The sequence below is a fragment of the Ailuropoda melanoleuca genome, chromosome 10 (genome assembly GCF_002007445.2).
Source record: "Ailuropoda melanoleuca isolate Jingjing chromosome 10, ASM200744v2, whole genome shotgun sequence".
NCBI lineage: Eukaryota > Metazoa > Chordata > Mammalia > Carnivora > Ursidae > Ailuropoda > Ailuropoda melanoleuca.
Window position 1 is genome coordinate 67439371 of NC_048227.1, and position 24564 is coordinate 67463934.

At 37.1% G+C, this 24564-nt stretch overlaps 1 protein-coding gene across 3 annotated transcripts in view; it reads right to left on the reverse strand.

Annotated features, from left to right (window-relative positions):
• Window positions 1–24564, reverse strand: part of LOC100467154 (mannosyl-oligosaccharide 1,2-alpha-mannosidase IA) — a 177251-nt gene that overhangs the window by 16724 nt on the left and 135963 nt on the right. For all 3 annotated transcript variants that reach the window (XM_034669054.1, XM_034669056.1, XM_034669055.1), the window contains exons 7-9: window positions 12495–12618; window positions 10472–10565; window positions 3242–3357 (exon numbers count right to left, since the gene is read on the reverse strand). In XM_034669054.1, the coding sequence (XP_034524945.1) occupies window positions 3242–3357; window positions 10472–10565; window positions 12495–12618 (334 nt within the window). The remainder of the gene's footprint in view (window positions 1–3241; window positions 3358–10471; window positions 10566–12494; window positions 12619–24564) is intronic.

Consider the following 24564-nt stretch of genomic DNA (forward strand, 5'->3'; position numbering starts at 1 on the left):
AAAGATGGAAAAATATTCCATGCTCATGGATTGGAAAAATAAACATAGTTAAAATGTCTATGCTAACCAGAGCAATCTACACTTTCAATGCCATCCTAATCAAAATACCAATGACATTTTTCAAAGAACTGGAACAACAGCCCTTAAATTTGTGTGGAACCAGAAAGGGCCCCGAATCGCCAAGGAATTGTTGAAAAGGAAAAACAAAGCTGGGGGCATCACGTTGCCGGATTTCAAGCTATACTACAAAGCTGATCACAAAGACAGCATGGTACTGGCACAAAAACAGACACATAGACCAATGGAACAGAATAGAGAACCCAGAAATGGACCCTCGGCTCTTTGGGCAACTAATCTTTGATAAAGCAGGAAAAAACATCCGGTGGAAAAAAGACAGTCTCTTCAATAAATGGTGCTGGGAAAATTGGACAGCTACATGCAAAAGAATGAAACTTGACCACTCTCTCACACCATACACAAAAATAAACTCCAAATGGATGAAAGACCTCAATGTGAGACAGGAATCCATCAAAATTCTAGAGGAGAACCATAGGCTGCAACCTTTTGATATCGGCCACAGCAACTTTTTTCATGACACATCTCCAAAGGCAAGAGAAACAAAAGAAAAAATGAACNCTCCAAAGGCAAGAGAAATAAAAGATAAAATGAACTTATGGGACTTTATCAGGATAAAGAGCTTCTGCACAGCCAAGGAAACAGTCAAAAAAACTAAGAGACAGCCCACGGAATGGGAGAATATATTTGCAAAGGACACCACAGATAAAGGACTGGTATCCAAGATCTACAAAGAACTTCTCAAACTCAATACAGCTCGGGAAACAATCAAATCAAAAAAATGGGCAGAAGATATGAACAGACACTTTTCCAATGAAGACATACAAATGGCTAACAGACACATGAAAAAATGTTCAAAATCATTAGCCATCAGGGAAATTCAAATCAAAACCACACTGAGATACCACCTTACGCCAGTTAGAATGGCAAAGATAGACAAGGCAAGAAACAACAATTGTTGGAGAGGATGTGGAGAAAGGGGATCCCTCCTACATTGTTGGTGGGAATGCAAGTTGGTACAGCCACTCTGGAAAACAGTGTGGAGGTCCCTTAAAAAGTTAAAAATTGAACTACCCTATGACCCAGCCATTGCACTACTGGGTGTTTACCCCAAAGATACAGACGTAGTAAAGAGAAGGGCCATATGCACCCCAATGTTCATAGCTGCATTGTCCACAATAGCCAAACTCTGGAACGAGCTGAGATGCCCTTCAACAGATGACTGGATTAAGAAGATGTGGTCTGTATATACAATGGAATATTACTCAGCTATCAGAAAGAACGAATTCTCAACATTTGCTGCAACATGGACGGCACTGGAGGAGATAATGCTAAGTGAAATAAGTCAAGCAGAGAAAGACAATTATCATATGATTTCTCTCATCTATGGAACATAAGAACTAGGANTTTACCCCAAAGATACAGACGTAGTGAAGAGAAGGGCCATATGCACCCCAAAGTTCATAGCAGCACTGTCCACAATAGTTAAACTCTGGAACGAGCTGAGATGCCCTTCAACAGATGACTGGANTAAGAAGATGTGGTCTGTATATACAATGGAATATTACTCAGCCATCAGAAAGAACGATTACAACGTTTGCAGCAACATGGACGAGACTGGAGGAGATTATGCTAAGTGAAATAAGTCAAGCAGAGAAAGACAATTATCATATGGTTTCACTCATTTATGGAACATAAGAAATAGCAGGAAGATCAGTAGGAGAAGGAAGGGAAGAATGAAGGGGGGGTAATCAGAAGGGGGAATGAACCACGAGAGATTGTGGACTCTGGGAAACAAACTGAGGGCTTCAGAGGGGAGGGGGGTGGGGGATTGGGATAGGCCAGTATTAAGGAGGGCACATATTGCATGGTGCACTGGGTGTTGTACGCAAATAATGAATCATGGAATAGTACATCAAAAACTAAGGATATACTGTATGGTGACTAACATAATAAAAAATTACTATTAAAAAAATAAATGAATAAATTGAACTATGTCTAAATTACTCAGACCTCCTCTCGGGGAGACTAATTTTAGAATAGTAGCTACATTACTGGGGAGTTACAAGCCCCCCCCCCCCAACGAATTAATACTCTCAATTATAAAAAAATTCTAAATAGTCAATAAAAAAGACATTTTTCTGATTTACGTATAATTTTATAACATTATTTGAGATGCCTTGATAATATTAAGAAACTATAAGTCAACATATAAAATACTTACAAATCACAAAGGTACGTGGCTCTGCTAAAAAATTTGTTTCTGAAAAGTTGAAGTATTTTATATAAAATAATATTCTTCTTTTGCTTTATCTACTTTCACATTTTATTTTCATTTTTGATTGAGTCTTCTTTGCTTGAGGCTTAGTTTACTCTTACACTGGCCACCTCCTATATATTTTGATAAACAATTTCTAACTTATTTTCACTAACTTACTGCATGGAAAGAACACTTAAATGTAGTATGGAAATTCTTATTGACAAATAAATCCATAATAGTGAGGTTAAAAAGAGACAAGTGTTGACACAAATTTTAGTTTGAATTTTGGTTCCACACTCAAACACTCTGAGGTTCCATTTTCTTATCTGTAAAACCAGGTAAATAATATCTAAGCTATTGTGAGGAAAAAAACAAAACACTTCATTTAAAGTATCTGCCTAACACACTACTTAGCTCACAGTAATTCAACAGATAAGTGTTCGCTCTCATCCCTCCTCCGTTACAAAGGATCACAGGAAACTATTAATTAGTTTAGACTTTTATTTGAGAGCACTGTCTACTTCAAATGGAGGTAGCCATTAGGAATGTCCGTAATCTTGGGCAATTTTAACTTTGTCAATGTCCAGAATATAAATTTAGGATCCCCCCCGCATGACTTTAATTGTGACTCTAAGCATGGAACTCCTACTCCTTGAAGAAAAATACCTCTTTTTCGGATATGTGAATCTTTATGTGAACCACATAAAACACTTTCAACTGCCCTGTTAGCACCCAACACATCAAGTGGGATTACTATTGTTATAATTATATTAGCAGAGACTGAACTCAGCCTAACTGGAAATATTTTGTAACCCAACTGTGTAGTATTCCACTTCCCATTAACAGCTGATTAATATGCAAATTTTAAGTTAGTTTAGTGGTAAAGATGATTAAATATTGGTTTACCTGAATAGCATCAAAATACATCTTCTTAGCTTCTAGATCGGTCTTGTCAGACATTAACCACGCCTTTAGCAAATATTCATAAAAGCTGTCTCCAAGTCCTCCAACTGACACATGATCTGCAAAGAGAGGAAAATGAGTTTTAGAGTGATTTGGGCTTTAATTCAGATAATGCAGCAAAATCACATTAGTAACTAGGATGCAAAACCCTACGTCAACTGCAACTCAATGTTACATTTAAATTCCGACAAATCTCTTGTTTTCAGGAAGATGTTCTGAAACGAGCAGATGTGCTGTTAAGTAATGTGATATACTCTAAATAATTACCAGGATAGTTTTGTAAACACGGAGATAAAAAATATATAATCAACCCTAATGCCAAAAATCGGGTTCTCTAGTTAAAACCACCAAATTAAAATGCTTCACTGTATATATTCAAATAAATTTTGATTTAAAGTGCTCAGTAACATAAACTATGTCAAATACTATGAGTCTAACAAACCTTAAAAAGAATTGGTTTGCAATAAAACAAGAAACTCCTCAGTTCTTGTGATTATTATTATTATTTGACGGGTTTTCAGGTGCTATCAATCTGTAGGGTCAACATCCTTTGGGGAAGGCTGATAAAAAGACAGGGCAGGAGACATCTTCCCCATTCCTGCAATTGTCCCCACTGCCATTTATTACACCAGATCCGCTACATACAGTGCCAACAATCATGTAATCTACAGGGTAGGTAGCCTCATTAAAAGTGAAAAAAATTAAGACTGAGTGAGGCTAAAGGAGATCACAGCACTGGTAAGGGCCACCTGACCCCACAGTCCCCACACAATCTCGTACTTGGAACTGTTTGCTCTCTACCATGTAACACTAAATGTATTCTTTTGCCTACTGTTTGAATTATTTCTTACTTTTTCAAGCATATCTACCTACAAAAACAGAGACATAATCTGTTTGAAGTATCATGCTTAGAATTCATTGGGAATTTGAGCAATAATAATACAGCCTGATTTTGGAAATCTGCATTTTAAGTTTCATAACTCAAAACAAATTTTATGTATCTATTTTTTAAAAACAAGCCCTTTGTTGACTTTGTCACATAAAAGTAAATCCATTTTTATACAACTATTGAGACAATTTTCTCTTGACATCTCCCTAACAACTCCACTTGGAGTTTTACATGGGGACCTAAAATTGAACAGGTTAAAACTGAATTCATTCTCTTTTCCTTCACAACCTTACCTTCTGCCATTGGTTCCTGTCTCACTAAGTGGCACCATCATCCTCCCAACTGTGCAAGTTAGACATCAGAGAGTCATTCTAATTCTCTCCTTTGCCCCCATATCTAATGAGCTACTGAGCTCTACTAATTTCACCTCCTCTCTATCTCTTGAATCTATCCATTCCTCTGTCCTCACCAATATGATCCTGGCTGAAGCTACCAATATCTCCTACTTCTGAGTCTGCAGTGGCCAATTATCTGGCCTTCTGCACTCTGACAGCATGTAGCTATTTACATTCAAATTAACTAAAATAAAATAAAAACAACTCAGTTCCTCAGTCATACTAGTGCTCAATAGCTACACGTGGCCCTGGGTTACGGCACCGGACAGGGAAGATACCGAACGTTTCCGTCATCACACAAAGTTCTAATGGCAATGCCACTCTAATCTATTCCCCCATGAATACCAAAGTAACCCTTTTAACATCTGAACTGGATCATCCTAACTGGAAGCCTTCAATGACCAAGACTCAAATCCTGGGTCTTCAGAGACTGGGGGGCCCTGTGTGGTCTCCCATCTTCCCCGGGTCACGTGTCACCATTGGTCCTGTTCTACTTGCTCTCTATCCTTTTGTCATTGAGCATTCTCTGGCCCCTCAAAATCAGCAGGCTCCTTTCCATCACATGCACTCTAAAGGACCTGTTCTCTCTACCTGATGTGCATTCCCAGCCTTCTTTCCCCTTCATTTAGTAATTCTTACTCATACTTCCTATCTAGAATTAAATGTTGCTTCCTCAAAGATGCTCTCCCTGACCCCCTCATTATATACTTTTTCATAGCACATGTCTACTACACTTTGCAACTTCCTAAAATAGCTTTTTTTCTCTGTCTTCTCTACAAGATCACAATCCAGGAGGACGGGGGCTAGACCCACATGTTTCCTGGTCCACATGAGCCCTTGAAAGTAGCTTGCATATAGCAGGTGCTTAATAAACAACTGATGAACAAAGAAAAATTCTTGTAAGTAAATCTTAATAAGGACTATTCCCATTCAAGCTAGAAGGGCTATATTTTTAAGTAGTGAAATATGTGATCTTTACTACGGCAGAAAGTCCAGTTTTAATTTTAATGTAAAATGAGCATGTTACAATTGTAAGGCTGATTCTTAAAACAGCAGTGTTTGAAGTGACCTTTGCAATTTCCTAAATAAATTACCATAGAAACCTCTGACATTTACAAACTAAATACACTAAGTACTATCTCATCAATAACAAGCCCTGTTGTTATAAACATGATTGCAGGAGACAAATGCAAGTGATGCATGGTAAAGCAAATCACTGTCCGGTTACTGTCAAAACAACAAGGACTAAATGAAGTAATAGGAAATGATGGCCGTGATCCAGACATGCCCTTCAGAGTTAAAGCAATAAGAATTGAAAGCTGACGGCCAGAAGCAGCTTCATTTTCTTCCCCCTTGGGTTATGATTCTGTAATGGATGGAAGAAGCAAGTTTGGGCATTTGGTGATTTTTAAAAAAGGAAAAAGGGTTACATAATCATACATTTGCTTTAATTAGTTTTGGTAAATGCCAGTTAATTTTCTATATTTTTATTTCTTGACTATAAATGTTTCATATTTGTAAAGAATGAAAATAAAGGAACATAGAGGAGAAATAAGAACACGTCTTTTTGATAACTTAGCATATCATGCACTATGTTTCCCCATGTCTGGAGAACTATTTGTGTTGGCAACAGAACCCTGTGTAAATATTTAGTGGGTGTGGGAGAGAACATGCCTGGTTTTATCAGCAGGAAGGGTCATCCTACTTCTACAAAGAACATACATGGTATTTTTATTCCCAAATGTTCTAAAGGTAATGTGTACTACAATCTCTCAAATATTATGCTCTTCTCTATAGAAGGCAATTTACTCTTTCCTTCCCAAGAGGAATAGGTCCCATAAAAGGATTCCTAATACTTAAGAGATAAAACAAGTAGCAAAAGAATCAAAACAAAAAGGATTAAATACTCAGTATCTTTATTTTTTATTATTTTGTGTATTTCATCTGAACCTGAACTTCTCAAAGCATTCCCCCAATGATGCTAGTGATACTATATGTATATAAGTGTTGTTATACTATTCAAAGATGAGTGGGTGCCTGGGTGGCTCAGTCGGTTAAGCATCTGCCTTCAGCTCAGGTCATGATCTCAGGGTCCCGGGATCGAGCCTCACATCGGGCTCTCTGCTCAGTGGGGAGTCTGCTTCTCCCTCTGCCCCTCACCCTGCCTCTGTTCCCTCCTTCTCTGTCTCTCTCTCAAATAAGTAAGTAAGTAAGTAAGTAAGTAAGTAAGTAAGTAAATAAATACATCTTTAAAAAAAGAGAAGAATGATAATTGTTCTGTCTATAGACATGGAGTCCCACATCTGGCCTCAACAGTTGCAAGATCGCTTTATATTATCAGTGACCAGGACCTGATGTGCTTCTTAACCACAACTGAGGAGCAGAGAATAAACAGAACCATTATTAAAAGCAGAGGCAGAAAGACAGATTGGAAACAAAGTGCATGAATACTCACAAAATTCACCAACTAGTAAGTAAGTAACACCTACTAGTGTAAGATACAGTGTGCTGGGTTAACAAATATCACCAAGACAAAGTCACTGGCCTCAAAAGTTTTGGATCCCTAGGAAGATGGGGATGTATATGAATCATTTTGAAAAAGATAATGATAGACAAATCCAAAGTATTGGTGCAGGGGAGGAAGAGGGTGAATAGAGGATGAGTGGGTGTTAACAAATTCCAACTTGGTCTTGGAGAAGAAGGTCCCCCAGAAGAAAGGGCAGTTGAGCTGGAGTAGTCAGAAGAGAGGTAATAGAACTTGGTAGAGTCAGAAGAGAGGTAAAAGGGCTAAGGAAACAACATAAACCAAGACCTGGATACGACCAAGCAGGACTTGATTAAAGAATGAAAAAATAAGTGTGTCTCCATTGTGGCTGGAACACAGGATGGGGTGGGGGAGGGGAGCAGACATGAGAGTCATCAACCCTATTTGTCTGCCATCAGGAAATTGCCGCATGAGCAATCCAAATATAACGGGCCCTTCGTACCGGGAAACATGGCCAAATACACGCTATACTGGTAACCCAGAAGGCGAAACTGGGACGTTCTAGCACAGCTGATACTTTCTGTCTCTCTTTACAGCGACTTCTAAATCCTAAACCACAAGAAGAAAACAGTCAGTCATAGAAAATTTTTTTTTTCAATTTTTAAAATCATTCATGAGAAATGCTAAAAATGCCTTTTAAAGAATCTTATCTGGTCCTTGTACTCAGAAAGCTACTCAAGTTCTGTTTTATCTCAAATACTCTTAATGGTTTTCAAACTTTTAGTCTCAGCACAAACACTCTTAAAAATGAATAAATGCCTCAAATAACTTATTTTTGTAATATCTATAAGTATTTACCATATTGGAAATGAAATTTAATACATTTAAATGAAATTAAACTATTTTATTTATTTAAAATAATACAACCATTGGGGCGCCTGGGTGGCACAGCGGTTAAGCGTCTGCCTTCAGCTCAGGGCGTGATCCCAGCGTTCTAGGATCGAGCCCCACATCAGGCTCCTCTGCTATGAGCCTGCTTCTTCCTCTCCCACTCCCCCTGCTTGTGTTCCCTCTCTCACTGGCTGTCTCTATCTCTGTCAAATAAATAAATAAAATCGTAAAAAAAAAAAATAATACAACCATTATAATGTTTCATAAAAACATGTTATATTTTACAACATAAAAATTAGTTAAAAGACTGACACTGATTTACATTTTTGCAAATATTTTCAATTTCTGCTGTACTAGAAGACAGCTGGATTTTTTTATCTGCTGTATATTCAATCTATTGCTATATGTCATTTTGGTGGAAATACATGAAGAAAATTCAGCCTCACACAGTTACACAGTTGGAAAAGAAGTATTTTAAGAGCCTTTTCAGATAACTGTGGATGTTTTTCTTTGATACTAAAACAAAATTTGACAAGTAGTTTTTTAAAGCTTAACATTAAAGGTTGGTTGTAATGTGGAATTAGAAATTACCTCAATGAATTTTTGAACTATTACATTAAAATCCATTGGTCTATCTTGCACTTTGAATGGACCTTTCTTCTCACATGATTTTGTAATAGCATGTATTGGTCATTTGGAAAATACTGGTTCACTTATTATGCAGATCTTCCAAATGTTGACACAGTTCATTACATGATATAAAAAAACCACATTTGTTACTATCACCACTAATATCACCAGAAAAGTTTTTTTTTAGATAAGGTGGGGCATGGCAGAAGGAGTGGGGGAGAGAAAGAATTTTAAGCAGGCTCCGTGCTCAGCATGGAGCCCAACATGGGGCTCGATCTCACGCCCGAGTTCATGACTTGAGCCGAAATCAAGAGTCGGGCGCTTAACCAACTGAGCCGCTCAGGTGCCCCAGAAAAGTCTTTACGTATTGGTTAAAGGCGTTAAGGTCATGGTGGCATATATACACATTTCTTAAAATTCTAATTTTAATTTAGAAATTCAAATTCTATCATTGGCACAGATACTCTCTGTTTTCTTTGAAGTGACAGGCCTGTTTTTCAGAACATGTCTACCAATTACCCAAGTCCGAATAACCGAAGTTTGTCTTCAGCTGTTCTTTCAAGCGAAAATGGTAATCCATGAAGCAATAAATGGCTGGTTCGGCTTGCAACTCAGTCACACAAGTGCTTTTCTGGGAGGCAGGCACTATCTTTTATTACGCAACAAAGAAGTTTACTCAATGGCTGAGATTTACTAAACTCAATTTTTTTTCATGAAAAATATTCCTAAGTGAAACTGGCATCTTTTTATTTCTTACTGTCAGTGAAGAATACAATTATTAGTACTATCTGACTCCTCTGGCATGGTTCCCACTGTGGCCTCGAGTTTTACCCACCGCTGCTTCTGCAACACAAGTGCAAATGTCAACACAGTGAAAAGGCAGAAAGCCTTAGTGTTATAAAAACAGCTTTGACCTTCTGGACCCCCTGAATGGTCTCAGGGACATCAGTGATCTGCAGATCACACTTGGCTACGTGGCAACCTTATGGTCTTATGTTCTCAACCACTAGGCCTTCCATAGCCATTACAAACAGATTTTAGCACAATTTTTATTCTACTAAATTATTAAGAAAAGTACTTCTACAGTGAGACTTATTCATCTAAGAATATAATTTTAAATATAAAGAAAATACTCAAATTAGAATAAAATTGTAAGGCATGCTGACAACCCCGGCACAGGGAGGCACCTCACTTAGTATTCCGTACTTGCTCTCAGTTGCGTTAATCTACCACTGTTTCTCCAAATCAACTTGAGCACATTTCTTTCAACTACTCTGAATCTTTATACCACTGGTCAAAGTCCCTTAAGGGCTCTGAAGTGAGGGCTTCTTGCATAATAATTTCTCCTAATCTGAAGATAATTCTACTGGGAAGAAACCTTTATCTGCTGGCTTAAAATTAAGTAGAGAAAACACCCTGTTTGCTCTTTCAATTTCCTAACCTTTAAGATTCAGGTTCCTCTCTCATCTTGGAGCCAGGAAGAAAAAGAGAAAATGCTATAAAGTAGAATGATCTAGCTACTCTGTGCAGAAAACCCTGATAGTCAATAGCACAAGGAACAATTTTCCCTTCCATCCACATGACCAGCTTGTTACGGGCTAACATCCCCGCACACCTGACCAGATCTCGCCTTCCTGATTAATAATTTAAATGTGCTTACATGTCATCATATTCACAGTTATGCATGAAAAACAAACAATCTAGATCCCTGGTAACATTTATAGTCTCTCTTAAGAGAAGCCTATTTAATAAAGGAACCATGCCCACTTTCCCCTTTTTGAAACATTCCCCAAAAAGACTTGTGCTTTTTTATACTCCTCTGTGTTATTAGAACAGTGCCGGGTATCATAAAGAGCTAAAACAATGCTAATCTTTTGACTTACATTGACCCCACTGTCCACTACTGGGATTCAGATAGTTAGGATAAAGGCCTTGTGGTTTTTCCAGGTTGTTCAGTACTGTTCGAATATTCATTACCTACAACAGAAAATGAGACGTTACTATGAAAATCTACAAAACAATTTTGGTACCATTCTTCTCTCTTTCTCCATTACATTTTTCCATGTTGGAAAGAAGATTGATTTAAAAGAATTAGAACAAAGAGAGTCGCCCCCAGCTTACAAAATAATCGCAGTAAGTGAATAAAGTCACACTGATGTGCCAGACGCCATCGAAGGAACTAGGGATCTATCAGTGGATAAACAAAATCATTACCCTCTTGGAATTTGCAGTCTAGTGGGAGGAGATAGATAATAAGCACATAAATATGTCAGGTGGTGACAGAGGCTATGAAAAAGTTATAGAGAACAACGGGACAGAGTGCTGTGAGGTTGTGAGGCTGCACACTTAGTCAGGGAGGTCTGGGGACCCTGATGGGAGAGGGTTTGAGCCAAGACTTAAGGAAGCAAAGGAATAACCACACAGAAAGCTGGAGGAAGAGCAAGTGGGGCAGAGGGAGGTGCAAGCACAAATGCACTGAGGAAAGAGTGGGTTTGGCAAGACCACTGAGGCTGGAGGTGAGGAAGCAAAGGAGAGAATGTCAAAGAGAGAGGAGAGAGGGAGCCAGGGCCCACATCATGCGAGCCTCATGGGCCAAAATGAGGGCTTATTTTATTCCAAGTGTGATGGGAAGCCATTGAAGTTCTGTGTGATTGAGGGGACAAGAGAGGAAGCAGTATTCAGGTGGGTACTGCAGAGTCCAGGTGAGAGACGTTGGGTCCCAGGAAAGGGCAGCAGCAGAGAAACAGGATAGAGCCAAAGCATCTCCTGATGGATTCAACCTAAGGCTTCCCAAAAAGAGAGGAACCAGATGCCCTCAAGATCCATGGTCTGAGCCACTGGGTAAACTGAGGTGGCATTTAACAAGACAGTGAAGACTGCAGTAGAAACAGCTCTGGGGGTTTAGTCTGAGGTATTTTGAGTAGCAGGTGTCTTTTAGACCTCTTAGTGGAAATGTCAGATATAGAGTGTGGGACAGGTTGGGACTGGAATGATAGATTTGGAGTCAACAGCACATAGACAGTATGTGGAGCCATGAGACTGATGAAATAATGAAGACAGTGAACATATAAAGAAGAGGCCCAGGTTTGAGTCCTGAGCTTTCTGATATTTAGAGGTTGGGGCATTGAGGAAAATCCAACAAAGAAGGCTGAGAAGGAGCACTCTCCTGAGGAAGGAGGCAAACCAGGGTACTACCATATGCTTGCAGTCCCGTGCAGCATCTCGGAGAAGGAAGTGAACGAGTGTGTCAGCTGCTGAGAGGGTGAGGAAAATGAGAGCTGAGAAAGATCACTGGACCTGGCCACATAGAGCTCACAGTCATCAAGACAGGTGTGGCGGGGAGACAAGCCTGATTGGAAAGTGCTTGAGAGCAGGGGACACAAGAAGGGGGGGGTTACAGAGATAAATCTCTCAAGGAATTTTGCTATAAAGGGGAGCTGCAAATGGGGTGAAAGCTAAAGGCAGAGTGGTGGGGTGAATATAAATGTGCCCAAATATCTATGGGTTTGTTTCTTGAAAATTAGAAATAGATTCAATTTCTATTATACTTGAGATTGTATTATACTTTGAAATTAAAAAGTCTTTCCCATATTTGCTTCATATAGTCCATACAACACTATCTATTTTCAGATAAGGAAAAAAATTCAGAGAGGTAAAGTGACTTGGTTGAGGTATAGAGAATCCGACGTGTACGCCATGCTGTCTCAATGGAGTTAGATGGTGCCATGGAAAGACGGTGGGTTTACAGCTTGGTAAAATGAAATGCTGCACGTAATAAAACTTCATAAAGAACTCTAACAAACTTGGTTGTTCTTTTCCACATCTACTATTACTAAATCTTCCAGGAGAGGACACTGTTTTTCACAAGTACAGCTTTGCAAGGCAAGGTGTATTGGAGAATCTCACCTTTTCAGCAAAGATGGGGTTTCCTGATAAGTGGCTCAGGTGTAGAAACTCTAAATGCAGAGTTCCAAATTCTGCCAAAATACTGCTGCCTCCTGAGGCCCAGGGCCAGTTCCTTCCAATCCCACTAAAGAAGAGAAGAGAGTGAACAGTTATGGGTCAGACTAATTCCAATTTTTGCAGCTCTAACTAGAAATGAAAGAGATAGCTTTTGAATAATAGCATCTCAGCTAATAGTCTACTCTGGATATTAAAAAGTATCCAGCATTGTGGTCTTTGACTACTGGTTTCAGGATTTGACTCTTATCTACGAATTAAAATTCAGCGTTGGCCTAAGTCAGAGAAAAGTTGCTATGTGCTTGCTGTTGACGAACGGACACATATTTTGGAAGGTACAGGCACCATATAGAGATACACACCCATTCCAAATAGAATATAAAACAACCCCCCCAAAGTGTCCCAAATCCTACATAAAGCCCTCCAACATTTTAATGAGTTTCAGCCTGAGAGCCTGTGGATTATTATAGACGTTCATATTATATTTAAAAGTTTTCTTTGATATAAATTTCAAAGATTCATTGATTATATACTCACTCCACCTCTCCCCAAACCATCCCTCAACTTACTAGACTTTCTTTCATTTTCCCTCACACTATTTCCCCTATTTTCTAAGTATATTTTCCAGGGCACTCACTTATTCCTTGACCCATTTAATTTATGTTCAAGAATTTCAACACAATTATGTAATTCAAATCTGAAAGAAGTCAAAAGGCATGAGTTTCAAAAATTATTGCCTCATGCCTCATCTTGGAGAAATGGTTTTGAAAAAGAGTTAGTCCTACACATACATGCACACACACACACACACACACACACACACACACACACACACACAAAGTGGCTTTTGGGACATGGTCATACTCTCGGGTACGGTTTATTTTTGGAGAGCCACTTAAAACGTCAAGACTTAATGTGATAATTGAAATAAAGAATAAAGTCAAGGTTTTGACCAGTAAATTCCCTTGCAGAAAGCTGAAAACCCACATTTTGGTTTTAGTTCAGATGCACATTTATTGCATGCCTACCATTTGCCAGGGACTCTGCATGGCATTGGGTTACAAAGATGATTATAATGAATAAATCACCTTTTTCTTTAAGACCTTACAGTATAATGTGACAGAATGACCTAAGCATAGATTATTCCAATTAAATATGGTAAGTGCCAAGATAAGTGTGTGAAAAATTCTCTGAGCACCTAGGGCCAGGGCATGCAATCCTACATAGTGGGGGGAACAGAAGACTTCTTTAAGGAGGAGACTCTGAGTTGATGTTAAAGAATGAATATGAATTAGTGAGGGAAGAATGGTGAGAGGGAGCATGTGGACACTGAGAGCACACAGAAGGGCTAGCCAGAACTAGCAGAAGCCCCTGATACTGCTGAGGGGAGGGAAGGGAAGGTGGCGGGAGAGAAGGCTATGAGGTTCAGCTGGGGCCAGGTCTTGGAGGCTTCTGGATTTCTCACTTTCTTCCCTTTCCAAATTGGCTCCATATGAATACTGTTCCTAGTGTCCCCTAGATCGCCTTCCCTGTTTGCTTTTTGCTTTAGATCATTTATAACTCTGGGTAAACCCTTTCAGCTATCTTAAATTCTGCTCAGGAATGTTTAAGAAAAGGAAAACAATGAGGACAACTGTTATCTAAAATTCTAGGCTGGCCTCCCTCTTATTCTGTGTCTTTTTTAGAGGAAAACCTAGATTTTATCTTCAAACATAGATTTATAGTAAACATAATAAAAAAGTAAACAGAAATAAAAGAGATCTGAAAATCACATATTCATTTATTTTTAAAAATGCCTTATATTTATTCAGTTCTGGGAATGTAAATCAGTTTTTATTTTTATGGTTGGCTTAGATGAAAGGAATAGCCAATCATCCAAATAGGATGAACAATTACTTTCAAATTTTATTAACATATGGCAAGTGCACATAGTAATTGGTCATTAATTTGTTGTCATATTTTTTTTATTCCAACCATTCCATCACCGACCAAAGTCAATAAACCAAATTAAGCAAAAATAAAAATTTCTATGTTCTAGAGAAACTATTAAAATCAAAGCCACAATATCAGAGTAAGAGAGAATGAGGACTTTGTTGTGGAGAAGGAAGTGGATAGTGTGCTAGGAATCCAGCCCAGTTTCTGGATCTTCAAAGACTGTTTTTTTTTTTTTTTTGCAGTTCAGGGTATGAGGGTATGGTGGCACACTCAAATGAGAAACTCAAGTAGTATACATGTACTAAAATAAAATTCAAATTACTTTTGTATTTATGCATTTGTTCCCTGCTATTAATGTGGTTAATTAAGAGAAATCCAGAGATACACTGAAAAAAAGTTCAATAGGTTAAAAAAAATTAAGATTGAAAAAGGGTTATATATATATTCCCTCTTTCTCCTTGGCACACATTCATATCAGAAGGAAAACAGCACACTTTTCTATCACTGTTTATTTATATAGGGAGCGAGCATAGTAAAAGCACTAGCAAAGGGTATGTCATGCTAACCGAAAGAAAGCTGGGTTTAGAATACATGTATGTTTATATGAGAGAATGGCTTTGGTTACCATTCTTTCAACCTACAGAATAAATGTATTTCAGTAAAACTGTAAGACCTATAGTTGTGCTAGCTCTTAAATGAGAGCAGGGTTTCAAGAAGTCAGAGAGGGCATTGTTAGGTCTAGATATTTAATAAGGTCATTTGCCTTTTCTTAGGCAAAGCTGCAATGACTGGAGATTGGTCTCAGGGAGAGTGTGGGGCACGCACCATAGGCTGTCACAGCTAAAATAGCGTGTAATAGGGGAAATGGCTGCCTGTTTGCACACCACATGTGCACTGAATCAGAACCAGTTTTGGACACTCATGGAATGATTTCTAAGGTCTTTTTGCCTCTAACTTCTAAAAGTCTATTGAGGAATCTATATACGTGTATGGCTCTAACTGATATATACACAGACATTGGGCATTTGACATCAAAATGATAGGTTTAGGACAAAGGGAAGTGAGTGCAGAGTGAGTTCTGCTCCTTTGGTCTGGGGGTCGGGATGCCCTGGGCATCCCATGATACCAAATGCTAAAGCTTTCTAGACCTCTGGGTCAAGATCAACCTCATCTGAGAGAGTAGGGGGATTTAAAATGTCTTCAAATGCAGTTCCCTTATCACAATATTTTAAAGGCAGTCATGGTGTTCTTCATCTGTATCTATTTTACAAACACTAATAATACTTAGAAAAATATTTTAAAAATAAAATAACAGTTTGTGTTCAGAAACTATTAGTTCCATCAGGCAGGCATAAAGGGGAAGAATATTTAAACATTCCCAATCTTGTTACAATGATTGCGTTTTAAGCCAAAGCGATGAGTCAGCATATGGAAATGTATACACAAAAAGGCAATTAACATGATTTGGGAAACTGCCAAGTGTGTGGCTCAAAGAATCCTGGAGCAGAACTTCAAACTTCCGTATCAGTCTAATTTCATTTATTTCTGTTTCCTTCAATCCCCAGTTCTTCCATTTTAAATTGGAGTACTATTTAATACATATTTTTCAATTTTTAATTTAAATTTTCAGTAGTCTACAAAGGTAGTAATTCTTTGAAGATAAAACATCAAAACAAAAACTAACTGATTTTGGCAAGTGCAACTAGAAACATGTCTTTAAAAACTGAGTCACTATGATTCTTTTGAAAATGTGAAATACTATTTTGTTGCTTTAGAGATTATAACTTGAATGTAGTTTATTAGCAGTGGTAATATATTTCCACATCCTATTTCACTCCAAACTAAGAAGGTATAATTATTTACTGACCTCCTAGCTCTGATAAGCAATGGGTATTATACTTTTTTCTTTTCCCAGGAATGGTTAATAACACCAGAGAAAGGAAATACCTTACTAATATTGCTATTCTATTCACATTTGAATCCTATGGGAGAGCTGCTAACTCTTCCTAGAGCTTGTAATGAATCAAGTAGGTGGAGGGTTGTTCTGGGCTGATGGTATATCCCTTCAAAATAATCTTAAATTGAGGTACACAAAGTGATAAGTTATAGTCACTATCCAGATACAATTTGGATCATTAAAAAATACATTTGGCTACTTAGTATAATCAAATGCAACAAATAAAGAATTTATAGAAGTGAAATAGTTTTTAAAAATTGCCAGATGAATATATAAACAAAGCATTAAATAGTTATACAGTCTTGATTAGCTATGACTTTCAATTTATTCTTCCTTGCTGCTTGCTATTTTATGCCAAACGGGAAATAGGCCAATAAACAATTTTCTTGAGGATTCTTGTCTGAATAATTTCTGATTAGCTGATCAGTAAACAAATGCCCTCCAAGTTCAAAGTCCAGAAAACAGGTTACTCCCTGTGGCTATGGAGTTAACAAGTTTTGGAAGAAAAAAATTCCCCACATTCTTTATATTATGGTAAAGCCTTACTTACATATGCTAATAGAGAGGCACACAGGGATATTTAATTCAAAAGAGCAGATAATTCAGTATTACTCCTTTCGGATTTTAACACAAATTAGGAAGGAATAATTAGAAAGTTCATGAAGGATTGTTTGATTTAACTATATTCCCAAAGCTAACTGATTTTGAGATTAAGCAATTTCAGTGTCACTTATTACAAATGCCTCCTTCCTGAACAGTGCTGATCTTTCAAGTTTGTAGTCTAAGACTTCACTTAGAGTTGGACTAATAATTCCAGGGACTGGCATTCTAGGACTAGTCAAGATTCCATTATAGCTCAACCATAGAAAATTCCACTGGGGAGGACTACTTCCCCAAGAGCTATCCACAGGGAAATGGTGGCTAATAGAGGGCAGCCATATGATTGAATTAATTCACAAGCCATGGCTTACTGCTCCTGAACAGCAGCATGTGGTTTAAATCTCTAAAGAAGTTCCACACTTAGTTTTTTTAACCAAAGGCCAAAATAATGGTTTAAAATTAGCTACCTTGCTTCATCTTATGGATAGTTGTTTTAGACAGAATTGAAACTAAATACTTATTAGTTTATTCTGACAATACTGCTGTCCTTGTACTTCACAATCTAGGATTAGAGAAGTTGGGGTTTGCGAAAATATAAATGGTGAGAAGCCCTCTCTAATTTCATAAATAATCTGCCCCACAGTTACAAAAATGTTGAACTTCTGTTTTCCAGCTGTCCTTTGGGTAAGATCTCCTTGCTAACCACAATCAACAGACTGCAAAAGAGTTGGATGCATCTTCTGCCCAGTTATTGGGCAAACTGGGATATCCTATCATTAGGTTTGGGGAACACTCCAAAAAGGCTAGTAGTACTGATTAGAAAGCATTATAATGCATTTAAAATGTGTGGGCATGCACATTTACTTTATTGTACTTAAAAAGAAAGAATTATATTCTACATGTTCTTTTAAACATACATCACATTTTTCATGGACATTTCCCATACTGATCAATGTACATTGTTTTTGTTGACTGAATAGTACCTGATTGAATGGATATACAGGTGACCCTCGAACAACACAGGGGTCATGGGTGTTGACTTTCTATGCAGTTGAAAATCCACGTATAACTTTTGACTCCTGCAAAACTTACTACTAATAGCCTACTATTGACTGGAAGCCTTACTGATAACATAAACAGTTTATTAACACACACTTTTTGTGTTATATGTATTATATATCGTATTCTTATGATAAAGTAAGCTAGAGAAAACAAAATGTTAAGAAAATCATTAGGAGGGGAAAATACATTTACAGTACTGTCCTGTATTTACTGGAAAAGATCCATATATACATAGCCCCCCAAAATTCAAACCCATGTTGTTCAAGGGCCAACTGTATTCTAATTTATTTAAATGTATACTTATTGATAGACATTGAAACCAATTTATTTTTTATTTTATTTTTTGTCACTGTAAACAATTTGGTGGTAGGTCTAGTTCTTTTCTAAAGCTAATTTTCATGCAAAAGTGTCTACATAGATTTTAGCTGGAAGATGTTAATTTGTCTAAACTGATAATGAGGATGGATTTGGGAATGTGTATTGGAGGCATAAATGTCTAGTTTACAGAGTTATTTAACAGTGTGGGCCTATTATATCTTGCCACATTTGGTAGCCTCTAGAACTCTTGGGATATCTCAAATTCATCTGCTGTAAATCATTGCATCAAGTCCTTTAAAACTGGGGAAGGAGGAGCTACAAACAAGCATTTATATCCAGACAGTTTTCTAATAAACGTCAGGATGGAATAGGGACATACTATATTCCACCTGCAGAAATGGCAACTCACTAATATTAATTTGTCAGATATTTTAGACACAATTGTTTCATTACTTTAATACATATCATCATTTTAAGATGTTACTTAAGACCCATGATTACAGTAAAATTTGGCTATGTTTATTTATCTCTTTGCTTTTCATTGTATGGATCCATGGGTCATCTATGGATGAAGATAAATGAAATCAGTATGGATTTCAGGCTTTTAATTCTTCAAATTCTGTTCTTCAGTCTCTTTCTGTAACCAGAATGGCCAGGATTGCTCCTTTCCAGATTCTCAGATCCTCAGGGACAAGGACTCCACTTTAAACACCCAAAGTCAGTACCAAGAAACAAAGGTGTTTAAAACACACTTCATTTAATAAAATTAGAAAAATAATGAAACGTCTATGTCATTGACTCCTACACCTAATTTATATCTAAATAATATAATCCTATATTTAGCATTACAACACACAAGCCCCTTTATAGCCAGTTTGAGAAAAACTTCCTTTCTAGGCTGATAACTAGTTTTCTATCACAAACTTGAAGTATTCTGAAGTTGTGATTTCTAAGAGTTAAGATATGGTGAAATGAGGAAAAGAAGGACAGGGTGGTAAGTAATTATGAAGGCTAGATTTTATTCAGTTTAAATGACTGTCTTTTATTCCAGTTTATGTCCTTCCTGGTTTTGCGATGTTAAGCTTTTCCTTGTTAAATAAAATGATGATGATAATAGGTAGGGTTTTGTTTTATTTTGCTATGCTCTTTTGATGAAATGAAAACACTGGCAATCTAAAGCCAGCCTCTCAATAATTAGGGCAATTTTATGTGGTCCATGAAAGCTAGAAGTCTGGCACCATTGTTCTTAAGACCCAGCTGAAACTATGGGGGAATTACAGTTCACTATCAATTATGCCAAAACTAATGTTAGTTTTTGGCAGAAACTCTGAGGTATAAGAGGATAATATTAAATGATTTTGTTTAACAGGTTAAAACATAAGTACTTTGGGGGTACATCTTGCCAAAGTCAAGTAAGATTGAGCCACTCAGTCAACCATAATTTATTGAGCACATTCTATGTGTTAGATACTATGCAATGTGAACATCAAACACTACAGGAAACACTCTAAGGTTTATTTGCTTTTTTTTTTTTTTAAGATGTCAAATATTTTATTGAACTCAATTAATAAAGGAAATAGATAATAAAACAATCAAAGAGCATTTGAGAAATTGGTTGTTTTTGGGCAATGCGAGGAATACCCCTCTAGCCTAGTGACAACACTAAGTCATGTCCAACAGAGTCACAAATTGTTCCTCTTGGATTATCTTTTCCACCAAATTATTTGCATCTCTACAAAATCTACATTTCATCAAAATTCTACAATTTAACATGTTACCTCATTCTCTAGGACTTCAATCAACAGTATATACCAATTTGAATTAAATACAATTCCCTAGATAATCTTTTACCCTAACATGACATGACAGCATAATATTCTCCTTTTTGCCTTATTATCAAATTTCAGATAACTTTTCTCTAAAGGCATAGTATATACACAAGCAAGAGGTCTGGGAGTGATAATGATTTCATCTGGAATATAGGCTTAGAAAAAGAACATTGAACTAAAAATCTTCAGTTTACTAAAGAACCACCTGACTTTGGAGTTGAAATAATTAATGGGATTTCTCAGTGAACATGTGTGGAGGGTCTGGCTTTACCTAGAGATTGCTTAAATCTACTTATCCTTGAAGCATCTTATTGGTCGAGGTGGCTTGCTCTGAAATTTTGGAGGGTTGAGATATCAAATTGCAACTCAATTAAGTTTTTGTTCACACAACTGAATAGAAGCAAAACAATTTTTGGAGAACCATTTCTGTTTTTCCTTTGGGCATTCTTCAGAGGTCTTCAGCAAAGAAATCAAGTGGGTCTAATTAAATTTTTATGAAAGGAAGTGAGCTTCATCTGACTGGTATATGAAGTACATTGATATTTCATTACCAAGTTCAACAGATCCTCACTGTAGGTCTTTTCCAGATATTAAACTACTTGGGAGTAACTGAGAAAGATTCGTTCTTTGATGCTTACTCAATAAATTAGTTATCACTATACTTCAGAATGGGCAACAAATTGTTTTCAGGTCAAGATAAGTAAAATAAATGCTAAATTAAGGAACCTGTAGTAGGAAAGTGTAGCTAAAGCCACAAATACTATTCAAATTCCCGATGATGAATTAATAGTGAGAAAGTTCAAGAAAAATAGATGATGTCCAGGTGATCAGGGCCAATAATTACCGTGTTCTTTTAAGCTGCATTATGTAAATTCAGATATTTCTTTTAACATGTAATGCAACTCTAACCAATCAAAAGAAACTCTGTGGTTAGTTAAACCACCTTACAATTTAAAATGGTAGCTTTTCTTGGTTTTGAATTTTTACATAAGAGGCATCGCACAAACAAAAATGTGTGCCTAGCTTGTGGTAAGAAACAGATTCAGGGATGACTCTGAACAGATGCTGGAAAATAAAGCTATCAAACTACTTCATTCTCATTTTCCTGCCTTCTGCCTACAACTTATGGTTTAGAGGCTCTGGAATAGGGTGTTACGAAACAGTTTGGCAACTGAAGTCTTAAGAACATAAGATAAGAAAATAATCATGACAAGATAACAAAGAGGCCAGTGAGAATAAAGAGGAAGAGTACCTGGGTGAGGAAGACCTAACAGAAAAGAGGTATCCTTCTCAACAGAACACGAACCACCGCTGTTGAGATCAGCGTCTGTTCTGTTTGGCCCTCAGTGACATCCTTATATAAATACATCAGTGCTAAAGGATCATCTGTGTGTAATTAGCTATCTGCTGCCTTGTGACATCTTCTCTGTTTAACTTTACATGCTTTAGCTTATCTCCCTAACTGGAGAATAAGACCTAAAGGCAGAGATACAATTCTGTTTCTTTACTGTCTCCCCCACCCCCATATCTAGTCACACAGGTACCGTGATTTGATGATAGTTGCATTTGTATGTATCTCAGCAACAAATCCATTTCTAACATTACTGTAATCCATATGCTTTCTATAAAATTCAGTTATTACTCTGAGCAAGGTTTATCACTCATAGTTAAAATATTTTGTATGTATTCACATTTTTAATTTATGCTTAACTTTAACTTACATGTTCATATGTCTTCAGCAATTAAGACTTTATATTATAGGAAAAAGATACTGAAAAATGTAACTAAACTTTTACAAAGCGAGAATAATCAAAATGGATGGTTTACATAATCTGAACTTTGTGGTAGCCTCCTAATGCTGATATTAAAATTTAAAAATGCTTCAAAATACTAAGTAAATGGTTGGAGGAATTTCAACAGTAAAACTACCTATTATCCAGAAGAAATATACAAAATATATGAGTGTTGGCAGATATAATTGTAGCTTTTAAAAACCTTTATTTAATGTGTGTTAGCTAGGTAAAATGCAAAAATGAAAACACCAAAGAATACTTTGAAATTGGAAGTGATAATCATCCATTTTATGTATAAGAAAAAGAGAGAGAGAGAAAAAAAGAAAACCTTTCTTTACCTTCTGGCTAATAGACTCTGGGCTTTACACTGCACTAGGTACAGTGTTGGCCAGAAAATTTTGTGCAGTAATTAGGCCCCAAACACTAGTTCTTAACTCACTGAGGATGGGGTTTGGTGATGTCATTAAAAGGATCTTTGAGAGATAGAGTAATCAGGAATGGAAGGGCAGAGGCTTCACGGAGGAAAATTAGTCTAAGACTAAGTAAGACCAGACTCTCCAGAAAGATCTGCTCTGTGAAATAAAGCAATGAACTAGAAGGAGGATTCTAGGGTTTTATGGATTGAGGCCACTCTTGGTACAAAATAAATCTTACAGCTTTGATGAGTACCTTCTTGTTCCTTGAATGCCAATATAAGAACAATAACAATGTTTATGAGCTATGCCCACCTCTCTATTCGAAATGACAATGTTCTCTTGTATCCCATGGGGAAAATGTACATTCTTGGAATTTAAGATTACCTACTTCAGCTAATAGTAGAATGCCAGTGTGAAAAATGGCACGATTATCCTGTAATGTGAAGTGCTGAGAAGAAAATAAACCAGTATAATGTGACAGAGTCTGACACAGAGCTTCTTTGGATGGGGTCAATGAAAAGACCAAGGGGAGATTTTTAAGCTGAGACCAGTAAGATAAAAGTGAACCTATCAGTAAAGACTTGGGAGTGGCTCCTACTTGGGAGTAGGCAGGCAGGACTCTGCCAAGTAGGCAAACAAGAGGCTGGCTGTGTGGCTGAGGGACAACCAGTGAGGGGACTCAAGTGACAGGGACACTAGCAAGATGATAAAAGCGTCTGTAAGGCCAGAGCAAGCATTTGGATTTATTCTAAGTGCAATGGAAAGTCCCTCTAGGGCTTTAACGTAGGAGGTGATGATATCTGATTCACATTTTTAGAGTTCACTCTGGACACTGTGGGAAGAACAGACTGTATGAGAGCAAGAGCAGAAGTAAGCAAGCAAACAGGTATTCTGGAAAGAAAAAGATGGTGGCGGAGGAGGTGCTAATAGATGGACAGGTGTGGAGGGATTTGGGCTCTGTCTGGAGGTAAGAGTTGTCAGAGGAATTGGATTTGGGGATGAGGGAAGACAGGAATCAAGGATGAACTTCTCATTTTTTTGGCTTTAGCAGCTGGGTGGGTACTGGTGCCATTTAAGAAGATGAGAAAGACTGAGGCAGGAGAGGGCATGAGAAAGAAAAGCAGTTCTGCTTTTCTGATTAGGCTATAACAACCATGGTCCACAATTATAAGGAAAAAGTCAGAAACGATCATTTTAATTTTCTTTTCGCTTTTTATAAAGATCAATTTATTCAATGTGAGAAACTTTTCTTTTGCAATGTCTTTTCTGAAATTATTTAAAAATTATGAAAACGTGTGTATAGCAAAAAATGTGAAAAAATACAAAACATTATGCAATGAAAATGAATCTGCCTCTTCCTCCAGATACTACTATTGTTTCTGAATGAACATCATCAATAATTTGCTGGAATCCCTCCCAAAACTTCCTAGCACATGGTCACTACACAAAACTTTTAAAACTATAAGTAGAAGCATACTGTACAGGTTACTATATCCTGTGTTTCATAAAAAAGTGATTTAGTTGTTCTGCCTCATTATAGTGGCACAGTATCCCAGTGTGTGGGTGTATGACAACTTAATCACTTTTTTGGTCTCAAGTTTTGCTATTATAAACAATGGTGCACATTCATGAGCAGGTCTCCAGAATAAGATCCTACAAGCGGAATTTCCAGGTGATAAAGTATGTATTTAAAATTTAATGAACATCTCCCAATTACCTTCTAAAGGGTTTGCCTCAATACATATATGAGAATATTTTAGCTGCTAACTCTGGGCATTTATCAAATTTTAAAACTTGGGGTGGGGGGGATAAGTGAAATAGATAAAGGGAATTAAGAGATACGAACAACTACTTACAAAATAAATCATGGAGATGAAAAGTACAGCATAGGGAATACAGTCAATAAGACTGTAAAAACACTGGTGACAAGTGATGACTACACTGATCAGAATGAGTACTGAGAAACGTATAGAATTGTTGAATCATTATATTGTACACCTAAAACTAATATAACATTGTATGTTAATTATACCTCAATAAAAAAGAAAATGTAACATATAAAGAAAAAAGTTTTTTAAAAATTTGGTCAATTTGCTAGGTAAAAAA